Genomic DNA, 17,936 nt, shown 5'->3' with positions numbered 1-17,936 from the left:
CAAAGCACAATGGTACCTGAGCATATGTGCCGCCCTCATCTCCCCTCTTGAGATGTGTACTTCCATAATTTCATACCTATTGCTGGGATGTGCACTTGGACTCCCTCTCCACTTGAGAAGTGTTTGTTCTCTCCTGACAGCATTCTCTCTCCTCTCTCCCCTTTCTATCTCTCTCCTACCTCCCCTTCGTCTTTCCCCCACTTCCCCCTCCCACCTCCATCCTCCTCCCTTCCTTCTTTCCTTCCTTCCTAAAAAAATCCAAATCAAATCTGTTAAACTTCATTGCTTGTCTCCTCCTGAAATTCTTTTCTGTGAGGGAAAGCTGAGGACCCTAAAGGCCTGGGTAAATTCTAGAACTAACTTTCCTTTTCTTGCAAACAGCAAGGCTTACAGCAGATTATCAATCCTAGATTTCCCCAGCCATTCTCCAGATATCAGATGTGGATACTGAGAAAACGGCAGATTCCCTTCTCAAGACTGCTGCCTTTCTCCTCCCCACTTCAGATTAGTCACATGGGGACACCACTGGCATCAGTAGGAAATAGCTGCACATTAAACTCCTAATAGCTAAGACATATAAAGAATTTACAAGTTCAGTGCATGTGATGCCTGTGCCCATGTGTTGCCCATGCACATGCTAATCAAATCTCCCCTCTTGAAATGTGTACTTTGTGGTTCTTTCCACTCTAGCGAAGCCCACAATCTCTCTTGAGCACGTATCTACCTTACCTCCTTACCTCTCTCCTTACCTCCCTTTAATTCCCAATAAACTTGTTATAATTCACTGTTCGTCTCCTCCTGAAATTCTTTTCTATGAGAGAAAGGCAACCAACCTGAAAGGTCTGGGTAAGGTCTAGGACTGACTTTCCTTTCCTTCAAAGGAATTCCTTGCTCCAGCCTGAGTACAAAACTAGCCCTGAGAAATGGGGTGATAGAGATCAACTCCCACGGCAATCAGAACAAGTAGATGGCAGGTGCAGCTAGACAGCTGCCTCGTAGGGCTGGTGAGAACTACATGCTGCATAGGGGCTCACAGGCATACTATTAGTCCTAAACCTCCCAGGGAATCCCTTGGTGGCAGATGTGAGAGAAGGTAAGCAGATTTCCTTCTTGAGGCTGCGGTCTCTCTCCTCCCCACTTTGCATAAGTCACCCAGGGACCTCCACTGGCAACATTAAGCAGCGACCATAAAGGAATAGCAGTGAAAAACTGCAAGAGGAGAATTTGTAGAGACTTTCACACTCACATCTCTGAACCCAATAAGCCCATTGCCTAGGCCCATTACTAAGTGAGCATGAGATTTCACATTCCGACAAAGGCAGGGTCTGTGCCCATTTGTCAACATGAAGAAGATACAGAAGGCAGACCTTCACACAAATGCCCCTTAATGTTTTAAGGGCGTGAATCTCTAAGGGGAGAATTGCTGCAGGCAATAATGTGAGTTTTGGGGATATCTCTGAGTCTGAAACTGGAACCAGCATGGAGGCCTTACACACAAAGGACCCATCTCAGGAGCCCAGAAAGTCACTGAGATGCAGAATTCCAGGCCAAGTGCAGGAGGCTTCCTGAGAGGACAGACGGCTGAACCCCTGGGAGAAGAGGCTCCAGCCCTGCAACAAAGGCCAGGTGGAGGATCAAAAGAAACCATAAGCTGCCTCAAACTCCCTTGGCAGCTACCCTGCAACATACTTGGTGGGGGACAATTTGGGAGAAGTGTATTGAAAGCCAATTTGAACAAAAGAAAAGCCTAATGTGCTGCCTATACCCAGGAGTGGCTGCTGAGAACGTACGTTGTCCGTGCATATGCCACCAGCATACTCCCTCTTGAGATGTGTACTTTTGGACTCCCTCCACTCTGGAGAAGTCATTGTCTCATTTGAGCATGTGCATTAATTTACCTCTTCCTTACCTCCCTTTATTTCCTAATAAATTTGTAGTACTTCAAAAAAAAGAATAAGCAAAATTAACCCCCTTAAAAATGGGGATAAAGGGAATTAGAGAGATTGTACAGAAGCCGGCTAACCCAAGTTTAATCCCTGCCCCTCCATATGGTCCTCCAAGCGCCACTCAGGAGCCACTCCTGAGCAGATAGCCAAGAATAGCTCTTGAGCACCTGGCGCAGGAGGGACTCAAGGTGCAGCCCAAGCCCCCCATTTTCAGAAGAGCTGAACACACAATTTTCAAAAAAGCATCCTAGAGGTCCAGAGCAAGAGTGCAGTGAGTAGGGTGTTCGCCTTGCACATGCTGACCCAGGTTCAATCCCCAGCATCTCATGTGGTCCCCCAAGCACCACCAGGAGTGATTCCTGAATCCAGAAGAATCTAAGAGCACTGTCAGATATGCCCAAAAAGCAAATAATAAAGAAAAAAATCACAGAGACGATCAAGAGGCACGTGAAAACTTTCTCACCATTGAGTACAAGTGAAAAGGATTACCAAATTAATCTCATCACTGATGACCAAATGCAAAGGGAAATACAAATGAAAGTGATACATCACCTCACACAATTTAGAATGGTCTACATTAAAAAACTCAGAAATACGAACAGCTTAGAGACATGTGGGAAAATATAATTACTTATTCACTGTCAGTGTAAACTGGTTCATTCTCTATATAAAATACGAGTATTTCTCAAAAAATTAAAAATATAACAATCATATAATACAGCAATTCTATTAGTTATCTTTTTCCAAGAATATAATAATTACATATTTATAAAGATATAAGTATATCTATGTCCATTAGAATAGTATTTACAATGACAGTATCTGGAAACTGTGTATTCAAAAAACAAATATGAAAGGTCCGAGTGGCTCTCTCCCACCGCCTCAATTCAGTGGTCTCTGCCACTTCCCCATCCTGGGGTAGCCAATAGCGATGGGCGGACAAAAGAGGGAACGAGGTCCAGGCTGGCTGATATCAATTGCAGTTTATTCCAATCTTGTCTTCGTTCTCTCTTCCTTCCCCCTTCCCCGATCCCCTTCATCCTCCTCTTGGATCCTGCTCCTTTATACTTCTCCTGAGTTCTCCTTGATTCTGATTTCCCCTTGATTCTTTCTCGCCCACTCTTACAGCCTTAGTTATATCCCAAATCATGAAGGGTTGGGGACTACACATAGGTGTGGTCATATAATCAACAGAGGTAAAGCTTTCCTCAGGGAAAGCTTCTTCTAGGACAAACTCTCATTCAGCAGGACAACCTGCCCAAGAGTGAAATTCCATCTATGGGTGTGTTTCTCCTTTCCTTAGTCCAACAAACATATAAACGTACATAATATTAGTCATTTTGTATGGACACAGTAAGAGATACATTAAGCTTATAGGATGGCTCTCCTGGGGACATCTAGCTATAGATCTCAGACTACAGTGCTCAGGCCAGATTAGTTTTCCCTAATCCAGCTGTTACTTTTTTTTTTTTTTTTGCTTTTTGGGTCACACCCAGTGATGCACAGGGGTTACTCCTGGCTCTGCACTCAAGAATTATTCCTAGCAGTGCTCAAGGGACCATATGGAATGCTGGGAATCGAACCCGGGTCAGCCGTGTGCACGGCAAACACCCTACCCGCTGTGCTATTGCTCCAGCCCCCTAGTTGTTACTTTTCTGGATCATGACAGAATTTGTCCATGATCATGCTCTTAACTTATAATTAAGTATTATGGCGTTTTGGCCTAGCCCATTTCAATGCCAGGGTAGCTCATGGCTTCCCCTGGGTCCATCCAGCCTCTCGTCGGGACCCTGATTTTGGGGTACTAGGAAGTAAGGAAAGTTGAGGCTTAAGTAAAAAAAAAACAGATGCCCAGGAGTAAATATTATTTGGGGCAAATTAACTCCCAAGTTACAAAAGCATAGCAATAACTGCCTTCCTGTGTCTATACAAAAAAGACATTGCTCTGAAGTAACTGCAAAAGGACATAAGAGAAGGAGAAAAGCAGTATTTCATCTACAAATACAAATCCACTGTCTTTAGAAGGATCTGACCTTACAAGTTAATAGAGTCTGATTAGGGGATACAGGTGATTGACCAGTTGGGGAAGCAGACCACAAAGAAAGAAGTTACAGGTAAACAAAGGAATGGGAGCACTGTGATGGGTATAACCTGATAAACCTAAGCCCTCTGTATCAAGGGAGAAAGGACAAACCCAATGTTACGCTATAGGAAACAGTCCCAGTCTCAAAAGACAGGTGAATAAATAAAAAACATGTAGCATATGTGCACTTGAAATACTGCTCAGACATTAGAAAGAATAAAATCTTGCCATTTGATACAATAAATATAAAATTGAATAGTCATACTAAGCATAGCAAATCAGGAGAAAGGCAAATAGGTAATGAGCTTACTCAGATGTGGTAAAAAATAAAACTCTATAAAAGAACAGAGTATCCATGGAAACAAATACTAAGATTCAGACCCAATTAATTGTAGTAGAAATAGGTAATGAGCTTACTCAGATGTGGTAAAAAATAAAACTCTATAAAAGAACAGAGTATCCATGGAAACAAATACTAAGATTCAGACCCAATTAATTGTAGTAGAAATTGGTACTTTTTTATGTAATGACATTTTATCCCTAAAACCTATAAACATTTACACTGGGGGGCACACCTGGTGATTGTTAGGGGCTATTTCTGGCTCTGTGCTCAGGAATGACCCCTAGCAGCACTGAGTGCTCATGTGGTACCAGAGATTCAGACCACCCAAGCAAGGCAAGCAACTTACCTCCTGGACTATCTCTCTAGTCCCAAAAATTATACTCCATTAAACCAATGTGTCCTCAAATAAATAATGAAATAATGAAATAAATAATGAAATTTTAAAAGTAAATGAGTCAAAAAAATTAAAAGGCTACATATGGCATGATTCCATTATTAAAATGTTTGGGGCAGGAGTGACAATACACCAGGTAGGCATCTGCCTTGCCCACAACAGTCCCAGGTTCGATTCACGGCATTGCATATGGTCTCCCAAGCCCGCCAGGAATGATCCGTGAGCACAAAGCCAAGAGTATGCATTGAGCACCACCAGGCATAGCACCCAAACCAATAAAAATATATGTTTGAATCTGACAAAATTTCAGAATCGTAAGACAGATTGGAGATTATCAAGTGTTAAACATGGTAAGAGTAAGGATAAGGAGGTAACTGTGATTACATAAGGGCAAACTGAAGAACATGTAACCTGGCTATGTGGGTGAAGACATGATAATAAACACAATTATTAATAACAGTTAAGAAATATGAATGAGATTGGCTGGTATCAATAACCTTGTGGTAGACTTGAGAAAAGTGTTACCACTGGGGGAAACTGGGCAAAGAATCAAGACTTCTTTCTGTATTAATTAACAATTATATATGATTCTACAATTTTCTTAATTAAAATGTAAATTTGAAAAACTTTTAGAAGAGGGGCTGGCGAGAGAATACAGTGTGTAGGGCACTCAGAACTGGTTTGATCCCCAGCACCCCTGCCAAGAGTGATCCCTGAGCACAGAGCCAGCATTAGCTCTATTACTGCCCCCAGCACTGCTAGGTGTGGTCCAAAAGCCACAAAACAACAAAAAACAAAAACAGAAGACAAGTGGGGGTAGAGGAGGGTCACACAACAGGTTGTAGTGAAGAGATACTCAGTCACAGTGGCTTGTCAGAGGTCAACTTACCTTAGTTGCATTGCTTGCACATACCTAGCTACAATGCAGCCGGAAATCATTTGTGCCCTGAGAATGTGGAAAACAAGAGCTGCCAGGTACAAACAGCACCGCAAGGACTACACCCACTACATGTGGTGGCACCAGGGATTGAACTCACAGCCACATGATTCCAAGGCAGGTGCTTCAGCCATATTTTGTTTCCCACTTAATATTTGCTTTGTTCTTTTTTTTTTTGGGGGGGGGGATATTTGCTTTCTGGAGGTCACGCTCAGTAGTGCTCAAGAATCACTCCTGATGGGGCTGGAGAGATAGCACAGCGGGTAGGGCGTTTGCCTTGCACACGGCCGACCCGGGTTCAAATCCCAGCATCCCATATGGTCCCCTGAGCACGGCCAGGGGTAATTCCTGAGTGCAAAGCCAGGAGTAACCCCTGTGCATCGCCAGATGTGACCCAAAAAGCAAAAAAAAAAAAGAATCACTCCTGATGAGGCTCAGGGAACCACGTGGGGTGCCAGACAGTCGAACCTGGGTTGGCTGTGTGCCAGGCAAGTGCCCTACCCTCTGAACTGTCACTCTGGCCCCTATTTGTAAATGTTTTCTATTCTAAAATTTATAATTTCTATTGGTCTATTATCAAATGAACTGACATGTCTACTGATATCTCAAATTTCCTAATAAGTAAAAACAATGATTTGTAATTTAGGAATTGTATTTTTCAATTCCACCTCAAATAGTTCCACTTTTTCCGCTTTTTGGGTCACACCCAGTGATGCTCAGGGGTTACTCCTGGCTCTGCGCTCAGGAATTACTCCTGGAGGTGCTTGGGGGACCATATGCGATGCTGGGGATCAAACCCAGGTTGGCTGCGTACAAGGCAAACGCTCTACCCACTGTACTATAGCTCCGGCCCCAAATAGTTTTTTACAAATTCAGAGTTAGTACTGAGACTAGTTGTAGGATGACATACAACCCTTCAAATTCCAGCTCTGATCCACTGCCAAACTGATCTCAGCTGAAAGTCACAAGAAAAGAAGGGGAGCCAGCGTTAGAGGACCTGCAGCAAAGGCCTCTAGCCCCTTTCAGCATATCATGAGGTCACATTAAGAACATTCCTTATACCCCTCTTTGCCAGGTTGTGGATTGGACAACGCCAGGCCTCCATATTTTGAATTAACAATACTTTACTTTTACCCTTTCCTTGTTAACTCACAGGTTCCTGAAGGAGAAAGGAATGATTTAACAGAAACACCTTCTCATTTATCTCTAGGATATCCATTTGTATTGGAGCTTTCCTCTGTCTCTTTCTATATCCACAGGCATGGAGACCAAACCCCAACTGCCAAAGCCTCTGATAACTTTAAAAGTGTTTTTTCCAAACATAAGCTAGGTTGCACATATGACAGCTGAGGAACCTGACCAGAGAATGGCTGTATTCCCCTAATGAAGTTCTCCTGCCAGATTTGGTGGTACTTCTGTTCCAGTGCTCCCTGAATGATCCAGTGCTTCCTGAAATTTATCGGACTCCCAACAGCTGCTCAACTGGGACTCATTGCTGCAACCACTACTGATGCTGTTACAGGACAACTCTTCAGTTTTGATCCAGACACTTCATTTCTTCAGAACAGGACTAAAATGACTCTTAATCATTGGTGACTCTTATCACCCCTGGACAGTGCAGGACAATTGGATGCTTTACTACAAGCACTGCTCTGGGCCCAGGGTTGCACTGAAACCTTAGTACTACTAATAAGACTGCATTGTGATTTTATTGTGATTTAGAATTGTGTTGTGATTTGGAATTGTACTGTATTTAGGATTGTTCCTTTTTTTTCAAATTTTTGTAATTTTGTAAACAGAAAAGGGGGAGATGTAAGATGACATTACTTTGTCCTTTCCCCCTCTTGCCTCAAGGAGCTCATCCCGGTTTTTCCCGGAGTCTAGGCTTACCCCAGTCACACCCATCAAGGTGTTCCCGAATCTCTCTCATCCCTTTGTTTAGCTGTAATCACTTCTCTATGCTCTCTTCCCCAAAACAATTAATCCACTTTCCATTAATCTGACTCTGCTAATTTGTAAGGTCAGACCTTCCCAGGATACTGAACTTATAATATTGCCTTTCTCCTTTCCTTATGCCTTTTGAATAATTTATTTTAAAGCAATGTCCTTTTTGTATAGACACAAGAAGACAATATTATGCTTTTGTAACTTGGGACTTAATTGGCTTCGAATATTATTCATTCCCGGGCATCTGCTTTCTCCACTTAAGCCTCAGTTGCCCTCAGTTCCTAACACCCCAAAAGCAGCGTCCCGACTAGGGACGGGGTGGATCCAGGGCAAGCGGTGAGTTATGTGCTACCCTGGCATCGAGATGGGCCTGGCCAAAGTGCCTAATTCTTAACTGTAAGTTAAGAGCTTGATCATGGACAAATGCTGTCATGACGCAAAAGTAATGACGAGACTAGGACCCTGCTAGGGATAGAAAAGACTGATCTGGCCTGAGCACTAGTCTGAGATTGAGATGGCCCCAGGAGAGCAATTCTATAAGCTTTAATGCATCTCTTATTGTGTACATACAAAATGATTAATATTATGAATGCTTATATGTTTGCTGGATGAGAAGAGGAGAAACACACTCATGGGACTCCGCCCTTGGGTGGATGCCTCCTGCTGAAAGAGAATTAAGTCCTAGGAGAAGCATCCCCTGAGGGAAAGGAACCTTACCCTATTGATGGTGACCACACCTGTGTGTACGCCCCAACCCCCTCATGCTGGGGGGATTTAACTAGGCTGTCAGAGTGGACTGGGGGGAGAGATCCACAGATCCAGAGAGAGATCGAGAGCAGGGAGAGAAGCAGAGAGAGAGAGAATGAAACTCATCGAGCAACCAATTTGGCCTTCTTCCTTCTGTCACCTGCCCTTGACCGACAGCACACACAGAGGTTCCAGAGCACCGAACACGGGCGGTGAGCCAGAACCGCCCGGAGAGCCCGCGAGTGCGCATGCCCGTCGGCGTGCCTTAGTTTTTTCCAGTTAGGATGTGTCCAATCATAAATTTGTTTGTCTTCTTGTACTTGAACGCTGTTGTCATAATGCCTCCTTTAATATTCTAGTCTGCTAATTTTAACAGGTGGGTGGACCATGGGTATTCTCTACTGATTGATTGCCCTTCCTTGAGCATGGGTCCCATTTCCTTTCTTCAACTATCTTCTATTTCCAATTGAATACCAGATGTTTTTAAGAAGAGTTTCTTCAAACCAAATGGCCACTGACAGATATACAAATACGTGAATGTATATGTCATAAATGTACATAATGGGATACTACGCAAATGTAAAAAAATGAACTCATGCAGTTTTCTTCAACTTAGAACAGAAGGGTACCATACATTAAAAATGAGTCAGATAAATGACAAAGACTGGATGATGTCATTCACTGTGGTATAAAGAGACAAAGCAAGGAAGCAAATTATATCAAACAGTGACAAACCCTTGGCCTTGGAATACAAAACTCAGATTATCAAATGGCAAGAAGGACTAGGGAAGAATTAAGAGGTGAACTGGAAGTAGCAAAAGGCATTGGTGGCTAGAGTACATACTTTGCACGTGAAAGCCCCAAAATTGATCCCCAGTACAAGGCACTCAGAACAGCACCTTGTGTGGACATGTTGGGCTCTCTGTGCAGTATTGCACTGCTGGACTCTACCACTGAATGGTTGGCCTTTAACAACCAGGAGACTTGAACTCCAGGACCCAAGCACTAATGGGAAATCCCCATTTAATAAAGCAGAAAGGGCTGGAGTGATAGGACAGCACGTAGGACGTTTGCCTTACATGCGGCCAATCCAGGTTCGATTCCCAGCATCCCATATGGTCCGCTGAGGACCCCAGGAGCAATTCCTGAGTAAAGAGCCAGGAATAAACCCTGTGCATCACTGGGTGTGACCCAGAAAGAAAAAAAGTAGAAACAGGAATACTAAGGGAAGTACTGTTTGGGTGGTTGTTTTGTTTGGTTTTGATTTGGGGTGGACACCCACCTGTGCTAAGGGCTCATCCCTGGCTCTCCACTCAGGGATCACACCTGGTGGTGCTCAATGGAACAAACCCAGATACACCACATTCAAGACAGGCACTCTAACTGCTGTACTATCACTACAGTCTCCCTGTTTTTATGTAAAATATATGTATCAAATCTACTCAGAGAATTTATCAAACATTATTAGAAAATTTAAGAAGCCAGTGAGATAGTACAGGGATTAAGCATTTGATGTGCATGTGGTCAACTAAGGTTCAATCCCAAGCACCACATATGATTTACCAAATCCCCCAGGAGTGATCCTTGAGTAAAAGGAAGGAATAGTCCCTAAGTACTGCCAGATGTACTGCCCCCCAAAAAATTTTAAAACCCACCTTATCAAATATTAACAAATTACTACGTACATAAAGGTGCCATTAGAGTCTTTATTAGCTTATCCCCTACTGAAAAAAATAAACCACAAGGTACTATATATTCACTTTCAATTACCTGTGCTTTGGTTCATCACAAGCCTTGGAGGTGAACTTGTTTCTTCAGATTCTTCTGATGAGTGTGCTAGAAAGTCATGAAGCTTCTGCACCAATGTATTCAACTTGCTTTCACTATCAAAATAAAAATGTAAAACTATATTACATTGTCATGCATGTAATAGTAAAACTAAAAAGTAAATCTACTGTTATATGAAAGAATGTTTATTAAAAATAAAAACTAAAGAACTTAATTTTCTATTTCACTAAGGATACGAAAACATGAGCAATACAACATTTATCAAGGATCAAAGTATAATCCAAAACATGGAGGATTAGACCTCAATAAAAAAACACTTAAAAAACAAAACAGACATGAACTACCTATCATGTTTATCACCTGAAGACTTCTGATAAATCCCACATCTGATATCCTGATAAACATATTCTCAAACCAAGAGTAAGAGAGCCTCCTAGTGGAAAGAAAAGCAAAAAGCACATGCAGCACAAAGTTAAATCCAAGGACTGGAGATAGCTCAAAGAGATGGAACCCACACCCAAAATGGGCAACACTATAAACTGGTCTGAGCACTCCCTGCCCACCTCCAGAACCACCAGGTGTGAGCACTGCACTAACAGAATATCACCAGATGTGGCCGCTATAAAATTTATATCCAGTGACTGGAAAGTCAGTGAATGAGCAAAAAGGAAAGCTCTTCAGATATAACCTACATGTCAAGAAAACTGGGTCTCAAACAGAATGCAACTAGTACAAAGAAAACCAAAGAACCATCTATCTAATATACATAAGCACAGAATAGAACATTAGAAATAAGAAAGAGGCTTACTCTTCAAGCCCAAGTTCTCCCTTGAACACATACCTCACTTTCTTGTTTCTATCTCTATCTTTGCTTGCTGGCCTTTCCACTCTGGAGAAGCCCATATTCTCTCTTGAACACATGTATGTACTACAGTATGTAATGCTCTCTCCCCTCATATCTTTATCAGTAAATTTTAATAAAAACTATGTTGCTTCACCTCCTCCTGAAATTCCTTTCTGTGAGGGAAAAACAATGAACCCAGAACACCTGTGCCAAAGTTAGGACTGACTTCCCTTTCCTGCAAAGAGCAATTCCCTGTTCCTGCCTGAGTCCATGGCTCCACAAGTAATCAGCTGGCAGACAGCATTTTCCACTCCACGCAGAACAGATGGACGCCAGGCACAGCTTAACAACTCAAGAGGAACTTGAACAACTGTGCTGTGTAGATCCTCGTAGAAGACGTTACCAGTCCTGATATAAGCCAGGAAATTCCCTGAGAATTGGCAGCCAAGGTGGGTTGAGCAGAGAGGTGGAAGCACTCTTCTCAAGTCTACCTCCTTCACTCCCAACTCTACCCAGCCACTGGCAACATTAAGTGGCAACCACATAGGGATTATGGTGAAGAACAACTCTAAGAGAAAAGAAAAAATCCCATGAAAATCTGCAGTGCAGGGATGCTCCCCTGGAAAAATGTCTTTTATAAAGTCTGTATGGGAAATTTTAGCCCGAGACCAGTATTCCTCATGCTGTCACTTAACACTCCTGAAAGTTCAACTGGCAACTACAGATCTCCAGCTAGGAACTGAGATGCAACTGAACCAAGACACAAGCATAGTCCTAAAATGAATATAAACAGAAGCAGCAGAAGCTTGTAAGCAGAAACAAATGCAGGCAGCAGAATATAGTGAAAAAAGATGGAGCATATTAGATAGAAGCAAATCAACCTGAGAATGAGAATATTAGGAACTCCCAGCTCTAGTATTTTTCTGACCTCATAGTAAAGATGCTACTAGTAAGGATGCAAAAGTATGAAAAGCTAGGCCTCAAGTCCTAAATACTCCTAGAGAGTGTTTGGGAAAGACAAGTATGACATTAATGCCTGGGGCTTAAAGGCATACCCAGAGAGCTATTTTGCAGCTCCTGTTCCAAGGTTACCCTCCCTCCTGGAGGAAACATTCAGCTTAGAGAATTTGTCTGTTTGCTAATGTAGTTGCTGAAACAGACTGGGGTGGAGGGTGGGGTGTAAAGGATAATTTTTTTTGGATCACACACAGCAATGCACAGGGGTTACCTCCTGTCTTTGCACCCAGGAATTAACTCCTGGCGGTGCTCAGGGGACCATATGGAATGCTGGGAATTAAAGCCGGGTCAGCCGCGTGCAAGGCAAACACCCTACCCGCTGTGCTATGGCTCCAGCCTCTAAAGGATAAATTTTTTAAAAGAAAGAAAATTAGGAAAATAAGGTAAGAAATGGATAAGAGGGAGTTCTCCAACAAAAAGATTCAAGACACTGCCAGAGTATGTGACTCAATAATACAGAATGATTAGCATGAGCAAAACCCTAGGTTTGATCTCTAGTATTGCAAAAAAGGTAAAAGTTAGTAAGAGTCAACAAGTGGAACCACATGAAATCAAAATGTTTCCAAGTAGCCTGTAGTGATAGTATAGTGGGTAGGGGTTTGGTTTGCATGCAGACAACCTGGGTTCAATCCTTAGCACCCCATATGGCCCCCCAAGCCCTGCCAGGACTGATGTAGAGCCAGTAGTAAGCTCTGCACACTGCCGTGAGTGGCAAAATGTGGGTCATGAAGAGAGTTCAGTGTTATGGGACATGATTATGTCTTGCATGTGCAAGGAACCAAGTTTGGCCTTGGCACCACCACCCACACCGACACCAAACACCAAGTATAGCCCTGATGACCCCCAGCACTGTCAGATCTGAACAGCACCACATCGCTGGACCCAAGCACTGTATGCTCCAGTTAGTTGGCCAATTACCATCAAAAGCAACCTCTGTGCACCTTGAGCATTCCTTGGAAAGCCCACCAAAAATGAAAGAAAGAACCAGCAATTAAGGGGAAGTGCATCCAGCACTCTTCTGTGGCAAAATCAACACCAAGGGTTGAACTGAAAGCAAAGTTATACCCCAGGGGAAAAGACCCATCACAGAATTGCTGGCAGGAAAGCAGATACAGGAAAAAGAAGCACTGAGTGAACCCAGGGGGAAAACCCCATCATAGAATTGCTGGCAGTAAAGTAGAGACAGGAAAAGGAAGCATTGAATGAACGCAAGAGGTTGGGATGAGTATGGCTCGCCAGATGCTCAGCTGTTCCCTGTCCACTGAGTAGGGAAGGAGGAGTCAGGGAACTGAATGAACTCTAGCTCAGACAGTGGTAGGCACTCTCTCAATTGCCATTGGCGACCTGGCCACAAAACACTATACTAAAGGCAAGCCCAGTCCATCCAAGCCAATTGCAGAACAAGCTGACACTTGCTCATGCAGGCCAACAGACTGAGTCAACCCCACCCAGAACACTGTGGTCAGCAAGCAAGCAGATCAAGCTTCCCAAAGCATCTCCAGATATAAAGGAGTACACGCCCAAACCAGCTCAGGCTGGAACACAGCAAAGCATGTGGGAATCAGCTGAGCTCTAGAAGTATAGCACCCCTAATGCCAAACAGGTCCTCCCAATGTAAGTGCTCAAGCACCTTGGGATATTCTGATCCAAAGTGTAGTACACAGATATTGAGCAAATTTTTCTTAGTTATTTTTGGCCACAAAAAAGCCCAAATTCCCTGGTCAAAGTCATCCATCCACATCCTTTAAAAGTACCTGTGGCTGTCAGAAATCTAGTTCATCAGACCTGTTCAAACTTTGCATGTGCCCCCAAACATCTTTCAAATCTCTAACATAGCACTCAGCATTCTGGGTCACAAACGAGAATCCACTGACTGGGTAGCAACAAATACCAACGGAACTTGATACCAGAAGTCTATCCAAAGCACCACAGCATCATACCACAGGTCACTTGCAGGTCTGCTTAACTTTGGCTCTCCTCGTATACCCAGGTGCTGGCAAATCAAAAACTTATGAATATAGCTCAATGAAAAGCTGTTACTGGGTACACAAATCCACAATCTCTAATCAACGTACAATTCACTTCATATTAGTTACCAGAAGTGTAATGTCTGGTGAATATACGGACGAACCCCACACTCACTGTGCAAATCCCAGCAAACACCACAGCCAAGTTTGCAAGCACTGCATCCAAGTACGTAACTGCTGTCCATCACAAAACAAGAAAGGTCAGGGGCTGGGGCGATAGCACAGTGGGTAGGGCGTTTGCCTTGCATGCAGCCGACCTGGGTTCGATTCCCAGCATCCCATATGGTCCCCCGAGCACTGCCAGGGGTAGTTCCTGAGTGCAGAGCCAGGAGTAACCCCTGAGCATCGCTGAGTGTGACCCAAAAAGAAAAAAGAAAAGAAAGAAAGGTCAGAGAAATAATAGTACGACAGGTAAGTTCCAAGTTACACTTGCAAGAGCTCTACCCAGGTTCAATCCCTAGTACTACATCGGCTCCCTTGAGCCCCGCAAGTACTGATTCCCTGAGTGCAGAACCAGGAAAAAGTGAGCACAACTAGGTCTGGCCACCCCTCCCAACAAAGACAAATTTAAATAAAATAATTTTAAGAAGGTAAGGGTAATAAAATGATGATAATAAGTATAAAATCATAATAGTTTTTAAAACAGGAAAACAAACAATGAAACACAGCCATGATTGGGACTGGAGACATAGAACAGTAATAAGGTACTCGCCTTGCCTGTGGTCTAATTGGGTTTGAGACTTTAAACCACAAATGGTCCCTTGAGCACTGCCAGGTAAGACCCTTGAGCACAGAGCCAGGAACAAGCCCGAAGTACCAATAGGTTTAGCCAAAAAATCACTGTATCACTGTCATCCCATTGCTCATCGATTTGCTTGAGTGGGCACCAGTAACTTCTCCATTGTGAGACTAGTTGTTACTTTTTTTTGGCATATCGAATATGCCACGGTTAGCTTGCCAGAGCTTACCCTGTGGGCAAGATACTCTTGGTAGCTTGCTGGGATCTCCGAGAGGGGTGGAGAAACTGAACCCGGGTCGGCTGCGTGCAAGGCAAACGCCCTACCCACTGTGCTATTGCTCCAGCCCAAAAATAAAAACAAAAACGATAAAAGTATCTGTAATAAAAAACAAAGTGTATTAAAACATAGCAGCCAGAGAGATTTCTCAAAAGGCTGGCATGTATACTTTGCATGCAGAAGTCCAAGATTAAATCCCAGCAAGCACTGCATGATCCCCAAGTACAACTAAGAGCAACCCCAAAAGATACACTAGGAACAGCCCCTGTGCACCACTGGGCATGACCAAAACCCAAAAATAATCAGACAAAAATAAATACAACATCATACACATTAGAAAAAAAATCGTGCCACAAAAGTAACATGGAAAAATAGTAATTATTCAGGAAAAATGCAATTTATAAAACGCACTAAACTATTTTTAACTTCATTATACTAAACTATTTTTAACTTTATTATAGAAATTTTATACCCTACAACAGAAATAGTGAAGTACACTAATAAAGGTACAAAGAAATGGGTATTCTTACATATAATGTGCTGAGTAGAAACCCTTTAGAAAGCCATTGGTAAATGACCCAAGAACCATAAGCATTCATAACCGTTACTCATCTCTTAGAAATGTATTTTTGCATAAAGATGTACTATTTTGGGAGCCGGAGCAATAGTACAGCAGGCAGGGCACTTGCCTTGTACGTGGCCCACTTAGGTTTAATCCCCAACATCCCATATGGTCCCACAAGCCTGCCAGTACTGATTCCTGAGTGCAGAGCCAGGAAAATCTATGAGCACTACTAGGTGTGGCCCCAAAATCAAAACATATAAACTTAATTAGTGAACAGGGTTGTAGTTCATCAGTACAATTTGCCTTGCATGTATGAGGTCTTTAGTTTTATCTTGGCATACACACAAAAATAAAACAAAAACTGGGGCCAGAGAGACAGAATGGCAGGTAAGGCACTTTCCTTGCATGCAGTTGACCTAGGTTTGATCTTCACATTCCATATGTCCTACTGAACACAACCTGGAGTGATCTCTAACCACTGATAACTAAAGATTATCATGCATGGAGCTGGAAATATAGTAGAGTGGTTAGGGAGCTTGTCTTGCATGCTTCCAACTCAGATTCCATCCCCGGTACCCCGTATGGTTCCCCCCAAACCCACCAGCAGTGACCCCTGAGCAAAGATCCAGGAGTTGGTCCTTATCACCAGGTGTGGCCCCAAAACAAAATAAAAGCTGCACTGCTTGGGGCCAGACTGGCCCTCACAATCCATTTTTGGCTACCCTCCAAAAAAGAAATAGGTGAGAAACCAAAGGACAAAAGGCAAATAAGTAGCAAAGTATTAAACAATAATTTGTTTTCTGGTACAGCAAGTAGGAAGCTTGCCTTACACAGAGCAAACCTGGGCTCAATTTCCAGCATCTCATATGGTCCCCGAAGGACGGGAAGTAATTCCCGAGTGCAGAGCCAAGAGTAATCTCTTAGCATTTCCAGGTGTATTCCAAAAATGAAACAAAAGATTGGTTTTTCTGGGCCAGAGAGATACTACAGTGAATAAGGTGCTTGCCTTGTATAGAGCAGACCCAAGTTCAATCCATGGCACCCCATATGATCCCCCAAACACCACCAGGAAGGATCCCTGGGAAAAGAGCCAAGAGTGAACCCAGATCACAAGGTGAGATACCCAAACAAAAGAATAGTTTAAATTTAAAATATTTAAATGAAATTAGCATTTTAAAAGTCATAGTAACAAGGCTAGAGAGATAGTATGTGTTAAGAATGTGGAAACCAAGTTCAATCCCAGGTTCAATCCCTGGTATCACATATATTCCTCCAAGCACCACCAAGAGTGAGGAGTAACTTTCCTAGGGTTAAATGAATTTTACAGAGTACAATCTGGTAGATATCACTTCATCCAAGAAAACAGATTATCATCAGTTAACAATAACTGATACATAAGGCTATTGTTAAAATGCACTTAAAAGGAACACACAGCTTTCCTATTTTATTCCTATCATAAATATGTAACATCAATCTAATTATAAGAAATAGTTAGGGGCTGGAGCAATAGCACAGCAGGTAGGGTGTTTGCCTTGCACGCGGCCGACCCGGGTTCAAATCCCAGGATCCCATATGGTCCCCTGAGCATCGCCAGGAGTAATTCCTGAATGCAGAGCCGGAAGTAACCACTGTGCATTGCCAGGTGTGACCCAAAGAAAGCAAAAAAAAAAAGAAATAGTTATACAAACTCATATTAATGGAAATTCTAAAAAAATAATTGGACTGTACTTTTAAAGATATGAAGTTACGGAGAACAGAATATCAAAGTCATGTTAATATGAAAAACGTTCTAATTTCAGGCTTGCTCTTCAAGCCCAGGCTCACAGGACTGGAATGTTCATAGAGGATATGAAGTTTGCCTGGCATACCGCTAACCTGAGTTCCAACCCCAACATCCCATCTGGAACCCGAGCAACACAGGCTGAGATTCCTGAGAACTGAGCCACGAGTAAGTCCTGAGCACACCTTTGAGGTATGTCCCCAAAACAAAAACCAAACAAAAATGTATCTCACATGTCCATTTCCACTCTGGAGAAGCCCGTGTTCTCTCTAAGCTCCCTTCCTCCCTCCCTCTATCCCTCTTCCTTGACGCTCACATCTTTCTAAATAACTTTCAATTAAACCTTCCGTTATTAAAAAAAATTCTGGTTTCAGTTCTCTGTATAAAAGAAACTGTCTCAGACAGAGACGGGACCACCAAGAAAAGGATGCTTGGAGGACCTGCTCAAGATGGGAGATATGTACTGAGAGTAGACTATAGACTGAATATGATGGCCCCTTAA

General features: G+C 42.9%; 1 protein-coding gene across 6 annotated transcripts in view; it reads right to left on the bottom strand.

Annotated features, from left to right (window-relative positions):
* The window catches only part of ATRX (ATRX chromatin remodeler), a 206,638-nt gene that overhangs the window by 159,817 nt on the left and 28,885 nt on the right, over positions 1–17,936 (bottom strand). For all 6 annotated transcript variants that reach the window (XM_055119813.1, XM_055119814.1, XM_055119818.1 and 3 more), the window contains one exon: positions 10,168–10,280. In XM_055119813.1, coding sequence (XP_054975788.1) covers positions 10,168–10,280 — 113 coding nt within the window. The remainder of the gene's footprint in view (positions 1–10,167; positions 10,281–17,936) is intronic.

Source organism: Sorex araneus, chromosome X (genome assembly GCF_027595985.1).
Source record: "Sorex araneus isolate mSorAra2 chromosome X, mSorAra2.pri, whole genome shotgun sequence".
Taxonomy (NCBI): domain Eukaryota; kingdom Metazoa; phylum Chordata; class Mammalia; order Eulipotyphla; family Soricidae; genus Sorex; species Sorex araneus.
This window is presented reverse-complemented; position numbering and strand designations above follow the sequence as displayed.